Source organism: Loxodonta africana, chromosome 3, assembly GCF_030014295.1.
Source record: "Loxodonta africana isolate mLoxAfr1 chromosome 3, mLoxAfr1.hap2, whole genome shotgun sequence".
Taxonomy (NCBI): Eukaryota; Metazoa; Chordata; class Mammalia; order Proboscidea; family Elephantidae; genus Loxodonta; species Loxodonta africana.
Window position 1 is genome coordinate 63,117,881 of NC_087344.1, and position 25,137 is coordinate 63,143,017.

Genomic DNA, 25,137 nt, shown 5'->3' on the forward strand with positions numbered 1-25,137 from the left:
GCTGGTGGGTTTGAACCACTGACCTTTCGTTTAGCAGCTGCGTGCTTAACCGCTGCACCACCAAGGCTCCTTTCCAAACATAATAGTCGTCAAATATTTATTGAACCCAAGTAAATGTTCAAGAATTTTTTGTCTGAAGACTGGAAATCTTCTGGAGACAGCTTGGGAACTAGGATAGGCCCTCATTGCTTTTCACCAGAACCAACGTGATCTTTCTAAAACACAAATTGCTGTGTATGTCTTCCCTAGTTAAAACTCTTCCATGGTTCCCCACAGCTACAAACAACCAAGGATGGCCTGGCTGCTCCCTTGGCCTCAGGATCCCAAACCCCTAACATCACCTGACCCAACTCCCTGGGATGTCTCAGCATCTCCACCTTGGTAGGTGTTGTTCCTTCTGGCTGTGATACCTTCCTTCCCCATTTTCTCCTTCTCCTGGCTAACTCCTACCTGTGCATTAAGATTAAGCACATACATTATGTGCCTCCTGATTCAATGAAGCAGGGTGAACACAAGACTGCCTGAGAAGTCTTCTTGCCAAAAAAATCAAACCTGAGGAAGTCTTTAGATCTAACTACCAGTTTACAGGAAATGCGAGAGACAGAGGAACATGTTAAATGACACCAGCAGGAAGCAGTCAGTCAAATCTTCCAGACTGTAAAAAATTCTATAGGAAGAATGACAGGGGTCCTTTGACAAATAACAAGGAGAAAAAGGGGAGGAGGTGGAGAGTCTAGAGACTAAGAGACACATCAATCAAAGGCAATGTGTGGACATTGTTTGGATCCTGATTCGAATGAACCAGTTGTAAAAAAAAAAAATGACAAGGTAACTGAAGAAATGTTAACAGGCTGAATATCTATTTGGTGATACTAAAGAATTACTGCTGTCATTTTAGACCTGATAATGGTGTTATCATTACGTTAGGTAAAAAAGGAGTCCTAATCCTTTAGAGATACATTTATGGACAAAACCATATGGTCTCTGGAATTTCTTTTAAAATAATCCAATAGAGTTGGGGTGGGGTATAGAGGAAATAAGACTGGCCATAAATTCATAATTGCTGAAGCTGGAGGATGAGCACTTGGTAGTTTATTACAGTATTCTCTCTACTTCTGTATATGTTTGGCAATTTCAATAATAAAATGTTAAGAAAAGATTAAGACCCTGTCACCTCTTCCCAGAAGCCCGCTCGGTTTCTTTAGTCTGAGTTAGACCTCTCAATTTGAGTTAGATCCCTCTCTGGGCTTGTCAATTAAATTTAAAAACCAATGGTTCACCTCTATTTCTGCCCAAGTCTTGTCAGTGCAAGGGCTGCCCCAGGTCCCCACTATCTCTCTGGGACGTAGTTCCTGGCATAAGTGAATGAATGAATGAATATTACTCTGACCTCTTCATTTGTTTTTGAGCATCTTCATCTCCAGCTAGCAGTTTCTTTAATGGTAAAGGCCAGCTATTTTGTACGTGTTGGTTTGTTCCAGGGCTTTGAACCGGTTTGTTCCGGCTCATTCTGGTTCAAACCTCTGCTGAGAATATGCAGGATTCTCAGAATTGGTCCCTAACAGACAGCATTTGCATCCCCTGGGGACTTGTTAGAAATGCAAATTCTCAGCAGAAGTTTGAACTAGAAGGAACCTGTCAGAAGCCTTGATTTGTTCTGGTGCAGTGGGGCAATGTAAAAACTCTGAAAGTGTTCTATTGGCCTCTCAGTGACTAAGGTTGGATGAGTTCCCAGGACTGACATGATCTGAGGAACTGGCAATACAGGTGTTGTTTTCCACTTATGAGTCCAAAGGCTGCCTTCCATCCTCGCTGGCATTCTCTGGGGCAAACCCAGCTCACACCTTGCTGGGTGAGGGAGAAAAAGCCGGAGGCATCAGGTGCCCTGGATGACTTGGAACACAGATAAAAGGAAAGTTTTGCTCAGGCACGTGACTGTGAACTACAATTTAGGGAACTTGCAGCGTGAACAGTAGCTCCTGGAGACTGCTGTGGAGGTCACCCCACCCCGAGAATGAAGCTGCTCAGGTTGCTGATTTTCCTGGCCCACTGGGGAGTCCCCAGGGCTGAACAAGGTACGGCGCCACGGAGAAAGCCTGTCATGTCTTTGTTTTGTACTGTGGTCAGGATTGCTGGAAGCTGCTCACTGAAAGCTGAAAGTGCTGCTAAAAATAGCGAGGCTGGGAGCTAGGGCAGGGAATTAGGGTGGGGAGTCAGTGAGGGCTGGATGGTGCTGCTTGAGCCTGAAGATTCTAAGTGCTGTGACAGCTGGCCAGGGGAGGAACACTGACTTTGTTCCGCAGTTTGGGTACATAAGAGCCAGTTGCTAGAGGTAGAAGTTGGCAGAAAAAATTCATGAACTCACTCAACAAATATTGGTTGAGGGGCTTCTAGATACCGTGTATCAGGAGTACAGCGAGAAGAAAACAAAGTCCTGGTTCTCATGAAGCTTTCCTTCTATTGAGGAGAAACAAACAAGCAAAACACACACACACACACACATACACACACACACATGCCAACAAGTAAAATACATAGTATGCCAGGAGGGGATAAGTATTATGGAGAATAATAACTTGTGTGTGTTTAAAAGGATCCTTGGGCTGCTGTATTGAGACTGTAATGGAGTAAAGGTAGGGTGACCAATTCAACCCAGCCTGCCTGAGACTTTCCTGGTTTTAATGCCCTGGGCATTTCCTCGGTCCCAGGCAAACTGGTATGGTTGGTTACCCTAGTAAAGGGGAAGCAACAAAAATCCAGTGAGAGAAGCTGGAGGCTCAGACCAGGGTGGTAGAAGTGGGGGGGTGGTGGGAAATGACCTGATTCTGGACAAGATTGCTGACAAATGGTGGGTGTGAGAGAAAGAGGAAATAAGGGGGACTCTGAGGTTTTCAGTCCTAGCAACTGGCAGAATGGAGTTGTCCTTTGCTGCGTGGGGATGACTGAGATGCAGGAGGAGGAGATCAGCAGCGGTTTGGTTGGGACATGTCCAGTTTGAGATACTGATTAGATTTCCTTGTGCTTAGAGAGGAATTGTGGGAGGGCTGGACTGGTGGTTTTCCTTAGGATTCTAGACTGTCCTTTTCTGGATCCCTTTCAATGGGACTTCAGAGATGATCCAGCACCCTTTCTCTATAGCTGCAGAAACTGAGGCCCAGACAGGGGAAGGCACTGGCTCAAGGTTGTTCTCCTTTCTTGCCTCTGTGCCAAGGGTGGATTACCCAGTAAGCATGGTATACACTGGCTTGCACTAGCAAGGTACACAAGGCTCAACTGTAATTACTTGCTAATCTGTGGTGAGGGAAACCCTGGTGGCGTAGTGGTTAAGTGCTATGGCTGCTAACCAAAGGGTCAGCCATTCAAATCTTCCAGGCACTCCTTAGAAACTCTATGGGGCAGTTCTACTCTGTCCTATAGGGTCGCCATGAGTCGGTTTGGTTTTGTTTTGGTTAATCTGTGGTGAGTAATTTCACACGGGTTTCACCACATCGTTGATGTGGTGTGGAAGGATGAAATTGTGCACCGCAGATTGGCGGGAAAGCACAATTGGGCTCACGTGTACCTTGCTTGTTGGATAATCCATCACTGCCCCTGGCGCTCAGTCCTCCCAGGCTGGAGTCCAAAGTGGTCAGTCGACTTTCTCAGACACTACCCAAGAGCAGCTAAGAGCTTTGGCAAAGGGCTGTGCTGGAATGGCCAGGGATCTCAGGCCACAAGGAGCAGCACCAGTGCTTGGTGGGCAGGAGACCAGAATGAAATGCCTGGGAAGGACTCAGATCCAAAAGCTGAGAAGTAAAGGTGAAAGACACCTCTAGAACAAGCCCTGAGAGGAATGTCATTCCCTGTGAGGGCAATTAGCTTGGGAGAGGGCTGAGAGCGGCAGCCCTGCTTCAACCCTGGAGACAGATACCCCAGCTTTCTTCAGGGGTGTCAAGGGACTGCCAGTCTGACTGGAGACTTGGGAATAACTGAAAGAATCTTCCACTCTTCTCATGCTTTCACTTTCAATTATGTTTCCAGTGGGCGCTGCCCCCCACCCCAGAACCCAGAGTCTTAGTGGCTAAAATGCACAAAGATGTTCACTGCAGCATTATTTATAATAACGAAAAATTGCTAGCAACAATGATGAAGTAGTTGAAGAGAATATGGTATGACAACTTGGTGGAAAATTTCAAGATAATACAGCAAAATTGAAAACAATAAGTAACATTTATTAAATATTCATTATGTGCCAAGCACTGCTAAAATTTCTGCATACTTAATTTTTACATTATACTCTCACAACAGTCGTGTGAAGTAGGGATTATCATCCCCATTTTACAGACAAGGAAACTGAGCCTTAGAGAAGTTAAGTAACTACCCAAGGTTACACAGCTAGTAAGTGTCTGAGTCTGGATTTGAACCCACGTCATCAACTTCACTCAGTTTATAAAATAATGGAATGTTAAAAAAGCAAAAAAACAAAACCCTAAGAAGAGATAACATTTATTTATTGAACACTTATGATGGGCCAGGCTTGGTGCTAGGTGCTTGACATACGCTGTCCTTTCAGGAGTCATTTGAAAAATGAAAAAAAATCATTTGATTTTTATAGTCCCTGTGAGGCAGGTACTTTTCTTATTATACCCATTTTGCAGATGAAGAAAAAGAAGGTCAAAATCATCATTTGCCCAAGATTCCGCAGCTAGGAAATGGCAGAGCAAAGTTGTGCTTGGCTGCCCTATGCTCCATGTCCATTAACAGGTCCTCTGGGGACAGTTGGTTTTATAGAACCAGTGAAACCTGTGAGAGCCGGAACTCAATGGGAATGCCTTGTTTTCCCTGGAGTCACAAGCTTTCCACCTTTGACAGGGTGCAGTCTTACCACTTTTCTGTCTCTCCTTTTAGCGGAAAATATTTGAGTTTTCCTTCTCTGACAGGTTTCCACCTCACACAGGTTCAGGCTTTCACAGATTTTATAGTACTATTTTTTCTCTTTCATCTAAACTTTCTGGAATCTTTACATCCATAATTTAAAAGGAAAATCAAATTTACACAGAATTCCACAGCCCCTGTACGTTTTTTCAGAATCAGGGTCTCTTCTTGAAATGCATGAGAACTTTGAGACCCCCAACCAGGCAGCAAATTATCCCAGCTTTGCATAAAGCATCGGGTTTTCTGACTCCACCTTCCTTAGCTAAGAGCTTGGGTAGGGCCCCAGCTTGCCAGCTCCTCCACCCACACATACTAAGCAATGGTGCACTTATTCTACAGCTTCTTTCTGCAGAGAAACAGACAACGTCCTCCAGCATGGACTAGCACAATAAAGAAACGTTTCCCTAAAGGCCAGGCTAGGGCTGAAGGAACAGGACCTGCCAGGGAAGGGGAACGCCAGTCCCCATGCTGTATGGCCTGAGCCTAGGTTCCACATCTGTAAAATAGGAGTAATAACACCTGCCTTGTGGAGTTGTTTGGAGGAGGATTGTGAGGGGAATCCATGTACTTAACACAAAAACCAAAAAAACCAGACCCATTGATGTAGAGTGGATTCCGACTCGTGGGGACCCCATGTGTGTCAAAGTAGAACTATGCTCCAGAGGGTTTTAATGTTACCGAAGTAGATCACCAGGCCTTTCTTCTGTGGTGTCACTGGATGGATTCGAACCACTAACCTTTCAGTTAGTAGCTGACAGCAAACCATTTGTGCCACCTAAGGACCATATATATATTTCTAAGGACCATACGTGTTTAACACAACACCTATTGACCGTTTGCTATCAATTCTGACTACAGCGACCCTATAAGACAGGATAGAACTGCCCCATAGAGTTTACAAGCAGTGGCTGGTGGATTCGAACTGCCAGCCTTTGGTTGGCAGCCAAGCTCAGAATCACTGGGCCACCAGGGCTCCTGTGTAACGCAAGGGGTCAGAAAGTAAATGCTGGTTTTAACAAATGAACACTGCCTTTTGGGAGTCCTTAGTTTACAGAGGACGAATTGCAATTAAAATATGTCTGTGGTTAGCAAAGGATTGAAATAGGGACCAAAATCGCTTTGTTGTGTGGCTTATACACAATAACAGGTAGAACTCATGGAATCACAGGGAGTTAGAACTGGCAGTGCACTCAAAACATTTAGTCAAATCTCTCAGCTTACACTTGAGGAAATGAAATTGAGGCTTAAGAGAAGAGGGGGACAGTGTGGTCCAGGGAATGAGAGCTAAGTCTGGCTTTCTTGCCTCATGGCTGGTGCTCTGTATGGGACAACTCCTTTTGTCTGCACAGCCACCTCTCTGCTATGAACATTACTATCCTCATTTTACAGATGAGGAAACCAAGGCTCAGCAAGGGGCAGTCCCTGCCGCTGCCTGTGTGGAGGGGCCAGGATTCAAAACAAGATTTACCATTTACAAATTTCATGCATGTTCCTTCAAAACCAACCTGTTACCTCAATCCAGAAACCTAGGTCCTTCCTCTGGTTCTGCCTTTTAATATTTATGTGAACTTGTACCTCTATTTCACTATCTATAAAATAGGGATAAAGCAGAGAAGAGATTAAACGTGATAATTAAGTGAGATAATGCATGTACTTTGTAAAGAGCTGTAAAAATTTAAGGGCTTTTTTTTTTTTTTTAATTTTCAAGGTCACATTGCTAGCTGTTGTTGTTGTTAGGTGTCATTGAGTCGATTCTGACTCATAGCGACCCTATGCACAATAGAATGAAACACTGCCTGGTCCTGCGTCATCCTCACAATTGTTGCTATACTTGAGCCCATTGTTGCAGCCACTGTGTCAATCCATCTCATTGAGCATCTTCCTCTTTTTTGATGACCCTGTACTTTATCAAGAATGATGTCTTTCTCCAGGGACTGATCCCTCCTGAAAACATGTCCAAAGTATATGAGAGTATGTCTTGTCATCCTTGCTTCTAGGAAGCCTTCTGGTTGTACTTCTTCCAAGACAGATTTGTTTGTTCTTCTGGCAGTCCTTATTCAACATTCTTCGCTAACACCACAACTCAAAGGTGTCAATTCTTCTTCAGTCTTCCTTATTCATTGTCTAGCTTTCACACTGCATATGAGGCGATTGTAAAAACACCATGGCTTGGATCAGGTGCACCTTAGTCCTCAAGTTGACATCTTTGCTTTTCAACACTTTAAAGAGGTTTTTTGTGGCAGATTTGCCCAGTGCAATGCGTCTTTTGATTTCTTGACTGCTGCTTCCATGGGCGTTGATTGTGGATCCATGTAAAATGAAATCCTTGGCAACTTCAGTCTTTTCTCCATTTATCATGACGTTGCTTATTGGTTCAGTTGTGAGGATTTTTGTTTTCTTTATGTTGAGGTGTAATCCATACTGGAGGCTGTCGTCTTTGATCTTAATCAGTTAGTGCTTCAAGTCTTCTTCACTTTCAGTAAGCAAGGTTGTCTCATCTGCATAACTCAGGTTGTTGATGAGTCTTCCTCTATTCTTGATGCCTGGTTCTAGCATTGCTAGCTAGTGGCAGAACACTGATCATTTCCATTCTTACATGATATGAATCCCAGGTCTACCACTAATTAGTTCAGTTTCCTCATCTGTAAAATAAGTACAGTAGTAGAATGCATTTCATAATGTCATGAGGCTATATGGGGTAATGTCTGGCATTCTGTGGATGCCAAGCAAGTGGCAGATGACTTCCTCTTGTCTGCGACATAAGCAAATTCACCCTGTGGCCATTTTAAGAACTTCTTAGGCTCTGTTGTTAGGTGCCTCCAGTCAGTTTCCACTCATAGCGACACTATTAAGCATTCTGCTGCTAACCGAAACATCAGCAGTTCGAACCCCCCAGCTGCTCAGTGGGAGAAAGATGTGGCACTGTGCTTCCATAAAGATTACCTCAGAAACCTTATGGGGCAGTTCTACTCTGTTCTATAAAGTCATTATGAGTCGAAATCGACTTCACGGCAATGGGCCTGGTTTGGTTTTCTTGGAACACTTACTGCAGCAGATTGCCAGGTCTATCTCCTGAGGAACCGCTAGGTGGGTTCGAACCACCACCCTTTGGGTTAGCAGCTCAGTGCTTAATTGTTGGGCCACCAGGGTTCCCTTTCTTAGGCTCCTGGAATGACTCTTCCAAATCTTCTCCACCCCATCACGAACTATAGTAAACGAATCCCATATTATATATGATTTGAAATTTTTAATATTGCTTTTGAAATGAGTTATTGATTTTGATGGGATAGTTTTTTCCTGCACTTTTGAAGAGGATGCATTTTTTTCCCCTGGTCTCACATACTTCTGTGGGTATTGCAAAGCTGCCTCGCGTGTCATCCCCAGGTGACAAGATGACCCGGTGACCCTTCCTTTAGTGAAGGAGGAGGAGGGCGGGGAGACCATTTTGCCTGCCCGGGGATGGGGAGTAAGGCTGAGCTCTCAAAATTAAAACCAGAGGGTACGCTGTGCCCAGCGGCTCTCTGCTTAACGAAGCAAGTTCCTTCTTCGCTTGGTTCCACCTCAGAAGTCCCGGCCCTCCCTCTGGTGCCTGCCCGCATCTATCCTCCCGAGAGTAGCGGAGGGGAGCCTGGAGGGAGCTGAGAACCAGGGCCCACTCTGGTCCTCGTTCCTTTGATCCCGTGTCTCCCCCTCGCGGTGAAATGGGGCCTTGGCGGATCCACCAGAGACCGAATTGGGGGAGGAACGGCTGCTTCGCGTTTTCTGAGCGTTTATGCATTATTCCTAGCCCCTCTCAGTCTAGAAGCTCTGCGGAAGTAATCATGGGGATGGCGCAGGACCCGGAAGCAGTTCTTTCTATTGTGCATAGGGTTGCCAGGAGTCCGTGAACTCCTTAGCACCTCATTACAATAGTAAGGTCGCATTATCTCACATTATCTCATTTTAATCCGCACAATGACCCCGGAAGGTAGGGGACGCTGTTGACCCCATTTTACTGTCGAGGAAACTGAGGCAGAATAAGTTCCTTATGTTCACACAGCTAGTGGTCTGTGGAACTGGAATTCCAACCCAAGTCTGGGCCCACGTTGAACCTGATTTCAAATTTATTTTTTTCTTAATAATTAATGAATACTAACGACAGACAGGTGGAGCCTGAGTGGCACAGTGGTTAAGAGCTGGCCTGCTAACCAAAAGCTGGGCAGTTCGAATCCACCAGCCACTCCTTGGAAACCCTATGGGGTGGTTCGACTCTGTAGAACCCATCTGTAGGGTCACTGTGAGTCAGAATGGACTAGACAGCAACAAGATGGGTTTGGTTTTTTAATGACAGCTGAGATTGGTATACCTTTAAAAAAAGGAACAAAAACTCAATACATGAATACCTTCTTACTGTAAAAAATTCAAGCAATCCAAATAAATAAAACCTTGATTTTCAGAGTGTGGTCTGTAAACCAGCAACATGATCACCCCCTGAAAGGCTGTTGGAAATGCAGACTCTTAGGCTGCACCCCAGACCTAGGAAATCAGACTCTTCATTTTAACAAGATCCCCAGGTGAGGCGCCTGCACAGTCTAAAGTGTAAAGTGTTAAAGCGCCGCTTCTCCACACCCTCCCAGACTCACTCCTGGCCCCAGGAGGAATTGCTAGTAACAGTCTGGTGTCTAGATTCTTCTCCACAAGTCCTTTCTCATTCACTATCTTATTTGATGCTCACAGAGGAGGCAGTTCAGATGTCAAACACCCTCATATTCAGCAAGGCCAAGTGACTTGCCCGATGTCCTTTAGCAAACACGTGGAAGAGCAGAGATTAGAAACCAAATATCCCACCTCCCCATCCAGGTCCTTCTGCCCATTCCTTCTGCGTGACATACTAATTAGAGTTTAATTCCTTTGGTGCGAGACGTTGGGCCCTCACAGTCTGTGATCAATTGCATAGAAACCTGTTGCTCCCATTATTTTATGGGTAACATATACGTACTATTATATCCACTTTCTTAGGTTCCAAGTCAACAGGTATGACAACAGTGTGTCCCAGCTTTGGAGAAGAGAGGTCTGGGTTTGAGTCTCGGTTTCCTATAAAATGGGCATAAGAATCCCTACCTCACAGGATGGTTGAAAAAGGATGAAATGAGATAAGCTAGAGCCCTCACCTAGCTAACATTCTTTGGGTGATTAATATTCTAATCATCCTCCTTACAGCCTTGCTCATTCATTTGCCCATCTTCCACATCCCAGGCACTGTTCTAGGAGCTGAGGATACAAGGATAAATAAGACAGATTTTGTTCCCTCATGGAATGGACATTTTAGGCATGGAAAATGGATGATAAGCAAGCAAGGAAGCAAGATAATTTCATATATGTTAATAAGCAAGCAAGGAAATGAGATAACTTCATATATGCTGGTGGTGTAGTGGTTAGGAGCTACAGCTGCTAACCAAAAGGTTGGCAGTTCAAATCCACCAGGCACTCCTTGGAAACCCTATGGGGCAGTTCTACTCTGTCCTGTAAGGTCACTATGGGTCAGAATTGACTTGACAGCAATGAGTTTGTTTTTGTTTTTTTTTCAAATATATTTGTGATCACAATACATGTGAGTAGGTTACAGTCTCCCCATTATAGACAAAGACTCTCAGTTTGGGTAAAAAATAAAACTGCAGGCATATTCTATCTGCATATCTAAGAGACATATCTAAAATATAAAGATACTGGTTTTACCCCTTTAAAAGTCACATCTCCCTGGAAGAAGATCTAGAGACAGAGGCATGTTGACCTCTGAATCTCAGTTTCCTTATCTGTAAAATGGGGATACCAAAAAAAAAAAAAACAAAAAACCCCACTGCCGTCGAGATAGCGATCAATAAACACCTCTCAGGGTTGTGGTGGGGATGACTGTGCAATGCACATGGGAGAGAGAATGACTTGCGCCATTTGTCATTTGTATCTTAGTGTGAACAAGTTTCAGATCCTTTCCTGAAACCAGGCTTAGATCAGAAGTGGGCAAAAGCTTAAGAACACCTGTGGGCCTGTCCTGGAGTTCTGGTGGTGCAGTGGTTAAGAGCTGTGGCTGCTAACCAAAAGGTGTGCAGCTGGAATACACCCACAGCTCCTTGGAAAGTCTGTGGGGCAGCTCTACTCTGTCCTGTGGGTTGCTGTGAGTTGGGATGGACTCAACAGCAACGAGCTTATTCTAGAACCTGCTGAATATCCTGTGGCTTGGGTAGGGCCCCGGCTATCTAAGCCTTGAAGGCAACAGGGGAAGCCCAACTCCTTGGCCCAGGCTCAGCTTCCTGGGGGGTGAGGGTGGGGTTGATATTGGCTCCGACTGACACTGGAAAGGGGGAAGGAAGTGACGGCAGTGGTAAAGGGTGATGAAATCCCAGGGCCTGGCCCCACCCTGGTCTTAGCCAGAAACACTAGGTTTAGGGCAGAGGGCCAAAACCTATTCAACTGTCCTTCAATGAACAGTCACTGAAACTACTTGTGCCAAGTGCTGTGCCGGGTACGCATGACAAATCCACTCCATCTCTCCTGTTTCTCTGGATTCTTTCCTCTGTATTACACCAAGAGATTTTTGGCATCTCAGCTTCACTTAGTTAAGAGCGGAGTCCAGGTTTTGGTCCACCACTTTAGCAAACAGGACCACCCCAGATGCTTGAGCTGCCACTCTGAATCCAGGATCACTAGCAAGACACTCATATGAAAAATTTAGCCCATTCTGAAAGTATGGCTTTTCTTCTCTGGTCAGGCACTCTTAGATTCCATTTCTAGACATAGCCTCATTTTTTGTTGGTATTAATTAACAAGATCTTACAATTCATTTGGTATGTAGGCCTTTTCCTCCCAGATTAGGTTTTCGTATTTGTTTCCCTGGAACATGATAGGATCTGGCTTTAGTTATGAGCTCAGAGAGGTAAATTAACTTGCCCAAGGTCACACAGCTAGTTTGTGACTCTAGGGCCTGAGCTCTTGAATCCCACACTCTCTTTTATTTTTTTTTTTTACTGTGATTTAGGTGAAAGTTTGTAGAGCGAATTAGTTTCTCATTAAACAGTTAATACAACAATTGTTTTGTGACATTGGTTGACAACCCCGTAATGTGTCAACACTCTCCCCTTTTCCACCCCAGTTTCCCTGTTTCCAGCCGTACAGTTTTCCTGTCCATTCCTGCCTTCTTGTCTTTGTTTCGGGGCCAGTGTGCCCTTTAGTCCTGTGCATGATTGAACTAAGAAGCACATCCCTCATGTGTGTTATTGTTGGCCCTATAGACCTGTCTGATCTTTGGCTGAAGGGTGAATCTCAGGAGTGACTTTGGTAATGAGTTAAAAGGGAGTCTGGGGCCACACTCTTGGGGTTTCTCCAGTCTCTGTTAGACAAGCAAGCCTGTTTTTTTTTTTTGTTTGTTTTTTTGTATTTGTTCTACATTTTTCTCCCACTCAGTCACGGACCCTCTATTGTGATTCCTGCCAGAGCAGTCGATGGTGGTAGCTGGGCACCATCTAGTTGTTCTGGGCTCAGTCTGGTGGAGGTTGTGGTAGTTGTGGTCCATTAGTCCTTTGAACTAACCTGTCTCTTGTGTTTTTGCTCTTCTTCATTCTCCTTTGCTCCAGCCAGGATGGGACCAGTAGATATATCTTCTATGGCCACTCTCAGGCTTTTAAGACCCTAGTTGTTACCCATCACAGTTGGATGTAGAACATTCTCTTTATAGACTATATTATGCCAATTGAGCTAGTTGTCCCTCAAGACCATGGTCCCCAGCCCTCAGCCCAGTAGCCCCATCTGTCAGGGCATTCGGATGTGACTGTGAAGCTTCTATGACTTTGCACTTGCCAAGTTGTGCTGACTTTCCCAGTATTGTATACTGTCTTACCCCTTACCAAAGGGTATATTTAGGTCTAATTTGAATTAGTTTTTGTGTATAGTGTGAGGTATGGGTCCTGTTTCATTTTTTTTACAGATGGACATCCAGCTTTGCCAGCACCATTTGTTAAAAAGACTGACTTTTCCCCATTTAACGGACTTCGGGACTTGGTCAAAGATCAGGTGGCTGTAGGTGGATGGATTTACATCTGGGTTCTCTATTCTGTTCCATTGGTCAATGTGTCTATCATTGTACCACTATCAGGCTGTTTTGTCTGCCGTAGCTGTATAGTAGTTTCTGAAGTCAGGTAGTGCAAGGCCTCCTACTTTGTTATTTTTCTTCAATAATGCTTTACTTATCTGGGTCCTCTTTCCTTTCCATATAAAGTTAATGATTAATTTTTCCACCTCATTAAAGAATGTTGTTGATATTTGGATTGCATTGCACTATATCTGTAGATTGCTTTGGGTAGAACTGACATTTGTATAATGTTGAGTCTACCTATCTGTGAGCATGGCACATGTTTTCATTCATGTAGGTCTCTTTTGGTTTCTTGAAGTAGTGTTTTGTAGTTTTCTTTGTATAGGTCTTTTACATCCCTGGTTAGATTTATTCCTAAGTATATTATTTTTTTAGGGGCTATTATAAATGGTATTGCTTTCCTGATTTCCTTTTCATAGTTCTCTTTTTTGATATATAGGAATCCAACTGATTTTTGTATGTTTATCTTGTATTCTGCTATTCTGCTGAATCTTTCTATTAGTTCGAGTAGTTTTCTTGTGGAGTCTTTAGGGTTCTCTGTGTATTGTATCACATCATCTGTGAACAGGGGTGGCTTTAATTCTTCCTTACCAATTTGGATGCCCTTTATTTTTTTTTCTTGCCTATGGCTCTAGCTAGGACTTCCAGCACAATGTTAAATAGCAGTGGTGATAAAGGGCACCCTAATCTTGTTCCTGTTCTCAAGGGAGATGTTTTCAGCCACTCTCTGTTGAGAATGATGTTAGCTGTTGGTTTTGCATAGATACACCTTTTATTATGTTGCGGAATTTCCCTTCTATTCCTATCTTACTGAGAGTTTTTTTCAGGAATGGGCGTTGGACTTTGTGAATGCTTTTTTATGGCAATTGAGATGATCATGTGATTCTTTTATTTTATTTATGTGGTGGATTATGTTGATTGATTTTCTAATGTTGAACCATCCTTGCATGCCTGGTATGAATCCTACTTGGTTGTGGCATATTATTTTTTTTTATATGGTGCTGTACTGAGGGAGGGTGTCTCTTCCTCTGCAGGGAAGTTCTGGCACATCTCTGACCTGCACCTTGATCCGGACTACAAGGTATCCGAAAACCCTCTCCAGGTGTGCCCATCGGCCGGCTCTCAGGCTGTATTCAATGCAGGCCCCTGGGGCAACTACCTCTGCGACTCTCCCTGGGTCCTCATCAACTCCTCCATCCATGCCATGAAGCAGATCCTGCCAGAGCCGGACTTCATTCTCTGGACTGGGTGAGAGCAGTCACATCAACAGTTACCCTTTGCCAGGCACTTTCTGCATACCACATTCCAGCTATGCCCTTTACCATATTATCTCCTTTAATTGCCCAATCAGCCTTGTGTTCCAGATAAGGAACCTGAAACTCAAAGGAGTTAAGCCACTTGCCCAAGCCTGGGTCTGGGTAATTCCGGCCTGTGCTCACAAACTCCATGTCCCCTGGCCTCAGAACACAGCTCCCACTGAGGCTGGAGACTTGGTCGTGGAATGTCTGAGCATCTGGTGAACTAGATTTTAATTTCTTTACTACATTTTTTTTCTCTTTAATTTTTTTTTTTTTTTGATGGCATGTGTTTTCAGTATTGGAATGCATACTTACTAATTGAGTGTGTTTAGATTTTTGGTTGGTAATATGGATTTTAAGAAATATGATCTGGTAATACAAACCACCAGTGAAGTGGGCAGCACTATAGTGCCACCAATCAGTGGCATAACAATATATCAATGAGGGCTGTATAAATAATTTATTGTGGGAGCCTTTCCATTACGTTTCATGAGGAGCCTCTGGTTTTCCAAATACGACACAGAAAAACCAAAACAAACCCATCAAGGCTCCCTAACTATCACACAGGAAAGCCATAATTATGCTTGCAAGACTTTTCTCACAGAAATAAAGGCAAAAGTTTACAAAACGAACATATCCACAAAACAGTACCTAATAGAATGTTCAACCTTTACAACAATGAGGCTCCAACTCCAGCCTGCTGAGCTTCACACATTTCAAAAGGGACCCACCTTGACACTAAATGCATTAGAACCAGAATAGCACCTTACCTCGGAGGTCCAGAAGCATAAAATGTGGCTGGTATACCATTAACCTGGTGATAATGAAAGAGTTAAGCTGTGAGACAAACATAGGAGCCACTCTTGGGGTGTAGGGACTCCTAGCCCTTAGATCCCGAAGTAGGGATGGAAGAAGGTATGGGGGCTGAAAGTGGTCCATGGGTGAGACCAAATGTCCTGGTCAGCTTCTGGCCACAGTGGGCTGCCCAGTGCTCTGGGGAGTTGCTCTGGGTAGAACACTGCTGGGCACAGGGGTGGCATAGATGCTTAGCCACAGAGATGTAGTTTCTGCCCTTCATCCAAGGATGCTGCTATAAATCCTTTAACTTTCCTCACAGGCTGCCTCCTTTATCACTGGTGGTTTACTCATTCACTCCCTCCCTCACTTGTCTCAGTTCAGCTTTGGGGTAGACACTGGGAATACTGAGATAATGGAGACCCAAGCATGCCTTCTGGGAGCTCACAATCTTGTGGGCAACACTGACAAACCCACCAATCATTATGTCCCAGGGTGGAGAGAGGGTCACCAGCTGGGGAGGGAAAGATATGGGAGCCTTGTGGGGCCCTGACCCAATCTGGCTGGCAGGGTTGGGGAACGGGTGAGCAAGGCTGGAGAGAGCTCTGATTTTGTGCTCCTTCTGCCGGTCTCCTATAGGCCTGGATCAAACCCACCATGCCCCCAGCCGTTCCTGAGTGTGACATGCAGGTGACTAGGAATGACCTTCAGGGGAACGCTGTGGTCGGCAGATGGAGGAACGAGGCTGGAACTTAAGGAATGGACAGTGTCTCAGGAGGGGCCTGGACAGCTCTGGCTTCCCTGGGCTCTAGAATCAATCAGAGAGTGAGATTTAGGCCACGACCCTGAACACTGAGACTCACCTGCTCCTGTGAGGGCTCTTTCTAGAGGAGCCTCTGAATTCTTTGAGAAGGGGGGCTCAGAGGAATGTGTAAAATTAAGATGCGAACCCCCTGGGAAAGGTGGCTGCTTTGGGAAATTTATGATCCTTTAATAGATGCATGACTTTTCTGGAAACATCTGGAACCCCACAGAGGTATACAGCATTGAATCAGAGAACCTCTTAGGATTCTTTATAAATCTTCAATTTCTAAGAAATTTGACTTCTTTAAGGGAGCTGCAGTCTTTGGCTGACAACCTGTAGAAACTGGTCGTGTTTTCCATCAGATGAAATCAGATCCTCTGAACTAAAAAAAAGAATTTTTTTCTAATGTCTTTGGATTCTTGGCCTGTCCCCAAGGAGTTTTAAGAATAAATAGCTCCTCTTGTTGTCCTCATGAAGGCAGCAGAGATGCAATAAGATGTAGTGGGTATGAACATGGACTCTGGAGCCAGGCTGACAGGGTTCAAACCGTGGCTCCATCACATTCTAGCTGTTTACACTCAAGAATTCTTACTTCTCTGTGCCTTGGTTTCCTTCTCTGTAAAATGGAGATATCAGTAGAACTTATGTTGTAGGGTTATTATGAGGAACAAATAAGTGGATATGAATATAAAAACCAAAACCCACTGCCATCGAGTTGATTCCGACTCATAGAGGCCTTATATGACAGGGTAGAACTGCCCCAAAGTCTCCAAGGAGCGCCTGGCAGATTCGAACTGCTGATCTTTTGGTTAGCAGCCATAGCACTTAATCACTACGCCACCAGGTTTCTGGGTATGAACACAACACATAGCAAATGCCTGGCACAAAGTGAGCCAGGGTAAGCTGCTATTAGCAGTATTAATATTATTAAGCTAATTAACTTTCCCGGGAAACCCTGGTGGCGTAGTGGTTAAGTGCTATGGCTGCTAACCAGGTGGTCGGCAGTTCAAATCTGCCAGGCGCTCCTTGGAAACTCTATGGGGCAGTTCTACTCTGTCCTATAGGGTCGCTATGAGTCAGAATTGACTCAACAGCAGTGGGTGGGTTTGGGGCTAGTACCTGAGCAGGGCTGCCTTGTTCTGTATAGTCCAGCAGAGACCTCAGGATCTAGATTGGTGGGACTCCTACCCGTCCCCAAACAAACTTTCTACCATCCTCCTCCCCTCATGCCCCAACTTGGCTGAGCATTTCTAAGGTAGATGCAGGAACTTAGGTCAGTTGAACAGGGGACCAAATGGTCCTGGAGCAGGTCCTGGACCGAACCAAGAATACACTGGAACCCCATACTCTGAAGCCATCTCCAAACTCCTTAGAAGCCCTGGGAAAAAGGGCAGAGTTCAGAGTGGCTTCTCATCCCTGAGCTTCCTGGGGACTTGCAGATGGGACTGGAACTTCCGAGCATCTGTCTCTAAATAGTAATAATATTAATTACAACTTAGCAGCTACTACAACTATATTTTACATATAATTTCCCCATTATTGTTTTATTGTATTCCCCTTTATTATACTCAGAAAAAATTCTGTGAGTAGCTATCATTCTTATCCCTATTTTATAGATGAACTAATAGAGGCTCAGAGAGGTTAAATGATCAAACCAGGGACCAACAGCAGGTAAATGGAAGAGTTAGGATTTGAACTCTGTCCTGTCTGACTCCCAGCTTCAGCCTGGCCATTTCCCCTCAGTGGACATCTGAGGCCCTGTCCACAGGCTTTCTTCTCACTGCAGAGCCTTCTCTTCCGTTTCTTGTGCCCTTCCCCAAGTTGCCTTTACCAAACTGGACTGGTGGTATTTTGTAGGGATGATACGCCTCATGTGCCCAACGAGAAGCTAGGAGAGGAGGCTGTGCTGAAAATTGTGGAACGCCTGACCAACCTCATCAGAGAGGTCTTTCCAGGTAAGGCTCTGTCATTGGACTCCCCACAGCATTCCCTGACCCCAGGTGGGGCCTGGCACAGTGGGAGGCACCAACAGTAAGATCAAGAGTAACCAGCTTCATCTACTGACGCTACTGACATCCTGTTGTCGGCCATGTCCTGTGCCAGGCACTTCACAACCATCATTTCTGACCCTCCAACAGTCCTGCAAGGAACGTGTGATCTCATGGGATCTGGGCACACACAGAGTCATATCAATGGTGACATTTCACTGCCTTCCGCCCCTACCTGTTTAACCAGATTCACAGTCCCTTCTCAGAGTGTCTACAGTTATATCCAGGTGTCATCCCTGGGTCAGTCTCACATGGGCTTGTACACAGTCCTTGTATGAGTAGGTACGATTGTTATCCCTCCTCCTGGCTGTGGCCCTGGAGTTGGCATCCACTGCTCTCAAACCATCCCCTTGCCGTGGCCTCTGGGAGATGCTCATTTCCATCCAAGGTGCCGTTTATTGGTGCTTCCAAGAATTGCATGATCTGGCAGAGCAGATAGCTCCTGAGAGTGTGAGGCAGCAGCCCTATGGGACACAACAGGGAGAATGGGGCATGCATTCGCCACCTAATGGCACTTGAAAATGTTTTTAAAGAGGCTCTGCCAAACACAAGGTCCTGGGGTGAATGACGCTCATGGGCCGTGTTGTAGGGTAAAAAAAATCACAAAGTTTAGTAAACCAAAAAGAGAGTTTTATTCAGCATATATTCAAAAAGACAAAAGTTGAGAAGTGGACAAGCATGCTGCCAGGGCTAGTGTCTGCCTGAGTTCAAGGAAATATTACAGAATAAGCAAGAGTGGGAAAATGGACAAGCATGCTGCCACAGCCACGTCTGCCCTAGTCCAAAGAATATTACAGGGTCATCAGTATATATTAACATTACAAAATTGGCAAAACCGTTGAAAGCTTCACCTTTTCACAGATTGGCTAGAAACTGTTATCCTACATTTTGAATTGTCTTTCTTAACAATCATTGGTACTGGTTTCAGTAAGGACAGTCAGGAGGGTCTTCACTGGTCCAACAAATTTTCTATTCACTAAATGCTAATTAATAACCACTGCCGTCGAGTTGATTCTGACTCAAAGCGGCCCTATAGGACAGAGTAGAACTGCCCCGTAGAGTTTCCAAGGAGCGCCTGGCAGATTTGAACCGCCGACCTCTTGGTTAACAGCCGTAGCACTTAACCATTATGCCACCAGGGTTTCTGAATGCTAATAGAAAAGTGGAAAGTCTTTTGTGTTCTGTTGAAAAGTTCCCTAAAAGATAATTTCTAGGATTCTCCCATCTATTGTCTTTATCTCAGGGCCCAGTTGATGTGTCCTTGTGAGTCCTTGTGAGCCCTTGTGAGCCCAGCTTTAGCTGGCTCACATTCTCTATGCTCAAGGACAGGGAATAATGACTCCAATATTTTTTCCTAAATCAGCCGCCAGCTGAGGACCTCTGAATGCAGCCCATTTACAACACCCCTTCAGGTTCTGGTGCAGCTGCTCCTTCTGAAGGTCCTAGTCATGGGTGACCAGGACCCAGATATGGAATAATAATAATAGTTAATAACATCAGCAGCAACAACAACTATATGTACTGAGTATTAAGTGGCAGGTAAGGCTCTAAGAATTTTATATTCATTGTCATGATAATCCTAGAGAAAGATGCTATTACCATCCCAATATTAGTGCTGAGGAATGTGAGCCTTGGGGTCAAGTAAACACTCCAGGTCACGTGGCACGGTGGGGAGGGAAATCCTGGTTTAAGCGCTGAGGTTATCCACTACTCCCACTGCGTCTCACATCTACTCTGAAAACAACTTCCTCTTCTCCATCTCTCCTCAATGTATTCTTTGCCAACACCATAATTCAAAGGTGTCAATTCTTCTTCAGTCAAATAATGGATAAGAAAATGCTTCATTAACTATGATTTAGCATGTTGTTGTTAGGTACCATCGCATTGATTCTGACTCCTGGAGACCCCGTGTGACAGAGTAGAACTGCCCCATAGTGTTTTCTCCTGTGGAGCCACTGGGTGGGTTTGAACAACTAACCTTCCCGTTAGCAGCTGAATGCTTAACCATTGTGTTGCAGGCTAAGGCTTCTCAGCTCGGGACCAAGCCCTGCCTAGGTTCTTGCTTTCTATTGACCAAGAATGACCAGGAGAGGCTCAGAGGTTCCACACAAACAAAGGTGTATTAATGGCAGAAAGAAAGTGAAGGCTTGTGAGCGGGAAACAGAGAGGGACCAAGCAACACTAACCTCTGTTCCCCTGAACAAAGGTTTTTCTGGGGCTTATATGGGTTTGGAGAGGATAATAGGGTAATAAATATTTAGTAGGTTTCTTTCAAGGGGCGGGTACTTCTCAGAATGGCCATGCACACTAAATTAGGCTGCCCACATATCAGGAATCCAAGATGGGACCCGTAGCAAAGGCTCCTGGGACTGGGTGGCAGGACTTATCATGGGTGCTGCACCTGCACAGTCCCCCTGCGCCGCTGGTTCGATTCCTGTCACAGGTACTTGCATCAAGCGGTGGTCATCCATCAGTCACCTTCCGGATGTCTGTGTGTGCTCTGGGGACCAGATCTGGTCAGGTCCTTCTGAAAAACATCTTACAAGGGAGTACATTGTTTGTTCTTTCCTTATGGCACATTCCAGATGGGAGTTTTGTATTAGCCAAGCACATGGTATTGTAAGTAAGTTGCAAGTTGCAGGTGTTGTAGGGCTTCTTGCCTAGTCCCTGTTTCTTCCCTATCTCAACTGCACCACCAGGGCTCCTATGATTTAGCGTAGAAATGTAAATTATAAGATTGTATAGCTTTTGCCACACTCACACATTTATTGCATTTTCTAATATCCAAGATGCCATTGACTATAAGGTGCATCATTATTTTTGGTATCACTTAGAAAAAACTGGTGCCAATTAAAGAATGATCAGTGCTTTCTCATGGCCTCAGTGGTAAATGCGCTCCAGCTTTATAGATGTTAGCATGAGAACAAATTAGAAGAGATGAAATGAGGAATTATCTTATTTGAGAATTATAACAAAACAGGTCAAACAGAACATTTTCCATTTTATAGATAAATAAGCTGAAGCACAAAGAGGTCAGGCAACTTGTTGGAGAGGAGCAAGGGACTGAAACTTGAGATTTCAGATTTCAAGCCATGTGCTCTTCCTGCCAGGTCCCACCTCTGTTACCCATCAGAGTTGCTCCGAACACTGGTCCCTGACTCTTCAACAAGGCAGAGTGGTTGGGAATGCAGGCATACAAATCTGGGTCCCAATTATAGCTCTGCCATGTTCTAGCTGGGTAACTCAGTTTCTCCCTGTGTGAAAAAGAAAACCATGGTACTTGTCCATAGGGTTGTTATAAGAATTGAATAAAGTAATCCATTCACTCATTTAGTCAGTCCACAAATATTTATTGAGCATCTACTATGGATGAGACACTGTTCTAGGGGCAGGGGACATGGCAGTGAACTAGATACCAGGTCATATCCTCACGGAGCTTACACCTGTGTTAAAATAAAAATCATATTAAACCAATAATAGAAATTGACTGGTTTGTTTAACATATGATTTGCAAATTGGGGTAACATTTCACCTTGCTGTTGTTGTTAGGTGCCGTTGAGTGGGTACCGACTCATGGCGACCCTATGTACGACAGAACGAAACACTGCCTGATCCTGCGCCATCCTCACAGCCGTTGTTATGCTTAAGCCCATTGTTGCAGCTACTGTGTCAATCCACCTTGTTGAGGGTCTTCTTCTTTTTCCCTGATCCTCCACTTTACTAAGCATAATTTTCTTCTCCAGGGACTGATTCTTCCTGACAACATGTCCAAACTATGTAAGATGCAGTCTCGCCATCCTTGCTTCTCAGGAGCATTCTGGTTGTACTTCTTGCAAGACAGATTTGTTTGTTCTTTTGGCAGTCCATGGTATATTCAATATTCTTCACCAACACCACAATTCAAAAGAGTCAACTCTTCTTTGGTATTCCTTATTCATCGTTTCATCTAGGGAGTCATTTCATCTAAACAAAAAAACTTGTTGCCATTGAGTTGATTCCAACTCACAGTGACCTTATAGGACAGAGTTGAACTGCCCCATAGAATTTCCAAGGAGCGCCTGGTGGATTCGAACTGTTGACCTTTCGGTTAGCAGCTGTAGCACTTAACCACGATGCCACCAAAGTTTCCTCGTTTCACCAAGGAAGTCAAAAATGTCCTGAAGGTGAGAAACCCTCCAAAGATTCTTATACCCCACCCATCAACACTGTCATGGAAATAGGGCCAGAACCGTATTTACATAATAATAATTTACCCTAAAACACAGCTTCCAGTCAGACCCTGGAGTTCCTAGTTCTCCAAACTGACTGCACATAGATAATTCTTCACAAGAGCCTGATGTCTAGGGCAAAAGGGTCTCCACTAAACTGCTTATTAGGCTACTGTTTAACTTAAAGGTGACTTTAAGAAACCAGTTTCTTCAAGGTTCAAGGTTCAAAAGACACCTAAGAGCAAATGGCCTGGGTAGGTGTCTTAGTTATCTAGTGGTGCTGCTATAATAGAAATGCCACAAGTGGTTGGCTTTAACAAACAGAAGTTTATTCTCTCATAGTCCAGTAGGCTAGAAGTCTGAATTCAGGGCACCAGCTCCAGGGGAAGGCTTTTTCTCTCTGTCAGCTCTGGAGGAAGGTCCTTGTCATCAATCTTCCCCTGGACTAGGAGCTTCTCCATGCAGGGTCTCTGGGTCCAAAGGACACACTCTTCTCCTGGTACTACTTTCGTGATGGTATGAAGTCCCCCTTGTCTCTCTGCTCACTTCTCTATTTTTTTATCTCAAGATTGGCTCAAAACACAATCCAATCTTGTAGATTGAGCCCTACCTCATTAACATAGCTGCTGCTAGTCCCATCTCATCAACATCATAGCGATAGGATTTACAACACGCAGGAAAATCATATCAGATGACAAAACGGTGGACAATCACACAACACTGGGAATCACGGCCTAGCCAAACTGACACGCACATTTTTGGGGACACAGTTCAATCCATGACAGTGGGTCACTGGTCCGTGGAACACAAAAATCTGGGTTCCAGGAGAATTAAAATGATATCTCACTTGTAAGGCACTTCTAACAGTGCCTCACACATAGAAGCAGTAAAAAAATGGGAGCGATCCCTTCCTTTGTCATATGCTCTTGTGATTCCAGGGATTTGTGCTTTTTCTTAATGACTGCCAGCACTTACTGTAGAGTCACAGAGATGGCTTCCAGCTTTGCAGACAACTCCTCAGAAGGATTCTATAACCTCCTCTTTTGACAGAACATTCAGCATTTCCAGCTCTTGTAGGCTATACAAGGCAAAGGGGCTATTACAGAAATTTCTCAAAACAGGGAATTGGAGGCTCTAGCCTCCCTGGATTGGCTTAGGGTTAGTCCCTGAGATGGGCCAAGTTCATAAAAGGTAAGGCCCTGCTCTGACCTTAAGAGAAGTTTTTGTTCGTTGTCAAATACTTATAGAGCACCTACTATGTGCCAGAAACAGAGTGTAAAATAAAAGGAGGCATGAGGCTGCTCTCGAAAAGGAAGTCAGTCTGAAAGACTTGCCTCCCCGTCCAGGTCTCATTCATGAGCCACTTCCTCAGGAAGGCCTTTCCTGCCCTCTCCACCCCCCTGTTATACATTCCCACAGCAAGCAACCCTTCCCTTTTTGTGACAGCCCTCACACATCTAATTACTCATTGCCTGTCAACCCTACTGCACTGTCAGGGACTTGGACTGGGTGCCTGGTTCCCAGTTCTATGCCTTGGCACATAGTAGGTATTCAATAAATATTTGTTGAATGCATAAGTGAGTGAAACTCCTAAGACCTCCTACAGGTGAACCAGACCCCTTCTCTAAAAGTAACATGAATCTGGAATTGACAAGAACAAGGAACACTAAATTACCAAGCGGTTGATAATGGATCTGAAGATTTTTTAGGCCTTCTTTTAGTTTCCCTACCACTACACATCTGTCAGTTTGTTGTACTGTGGTGGCCTGCATGTTGCTATGATGCTGGAAGCTTTGCTACCAGTATTTCAATCATGGTGGACAGCTTTCAGTGGAACTTCCAGACTAAGACAGCTAGGAAGAAAGGTCCGGTGATCTACTTCTGCAAATTAGCCAATGAAAACCCTCTGGATCACAACAGAATATTGTCCGATACAGTGCTCGAAGATGAGTCCCCCAGGATGGAAGGGATTCAAAGTGCACAGTGGCTACAGCAATGGACTTGAGCATACCAATGATTGTGAAGATGGTACAAGACCAGGCAACGTTTCATTCTGCTGTACATGGGATTGCCATGAATTGGGGCCAATTCAACAGCAACTAATAGCAATAAAAATTTTCCCCTTCCAGTCATCTGAGGCCTCCTTTTTGACCAGGGAGCTTCCTGCCAGGAAGGGGGTTAGGGACAGGGACCAGGGAACTCACTGCTCTTCCTTCTGGAGTCTGAGCAAATTCAGCCAAAGAAAGCTGCTGTTGCGTTGACTTGATACCAACTCATAGTCAGCCTAGAGGACAGAGTAGAACTGCCCATAGGGTTTCCAAGGATCACCTAGTGGATCTGAACTGCCAATCTTTTGGTTAGTAGCCATAGCTCTTAACCGCTACACCACAAGGGTTTCCAAAGGTCAGCCAGATTCTATCACATATGGTTTTCTGCTTATCTCTGTATTTTTTTCATCTGATGGCTGGTGGCCAACCGAAAATTACTAAATTCACCAAACGCTTAAGCATATATTTTTATATTTCTCCTTTCTCTTCCAGATACTAAAGTCTATGCTGCTTTGGGAAATCATGACTTTCACCCCAAACACCAGCTTCCAGCAGGGAACAACAGTATCTACAATCAGATAGCAGAACTGTGGAGGCCCTGGCTCAGTAATGAATCCATCGCTCTCTTCAAAGAAGGTACTAACATGATTTGCTACTATAAGGGGCATTTATTATATGCCAGGCTCTGATCTAATTTTGTCTTGACAACAGCCCCATGAAATATATACTGATTTTATTCCCATTTTACAGATAAGGAGACTGAGGCTTGAAGCTAAAAGTCACTTGACAAAGGCCACACAGCTTAGAAGAGGCAGAACTGGGAGCAGAATTCTGGGCTGACTCCAAAGCCCATGCTCTTTTTTTTTTTTTTTTTAAATTGTGCATTAGTGAAAGTTTAC

General features: G+C 44.5%; 1 protein-coding gene across 2 annotated transcripts in view; it reads left to right on the forward strand.

Annotated features, from left to right (window-relative positions):
• The first annotated feature begins 1,492 nt into the window (after nt 1–1,492).
• The window catches only part of SMPDL3B (sphingomyelin phosphodiesterase acid like 3B), a 35,111-nt gene continuing 11,466 nt past the window's right edge, over nt 1,493–25,137 (forward strand). The window contains exons 1-4 of one of the 2 annotated variants that reach the window (XM_023554291.2): nt 1,493–2,075; nt 14,071–14,284; nt 17,792–17,889; nt 24,731–24,874. In XM_023554291.2, the coding sequence (XP_023410059.2) occupies nt 2,015–2,075; nt 14,071–14,284; nt 17,792–17,889; nt 24,731–24,874 (517 nt within the window). In that variant the 5' untranslated portion in view covers nt 1,493–2,014. The remainder of the gene's footprint in view (nt 2,076–14,070; nt 14,285–17,791; nt 17,890–24,730; nt 24,875–25,137) is intronic. The other variant, XM_064281570.1, reaches the window with a different exon arrangement.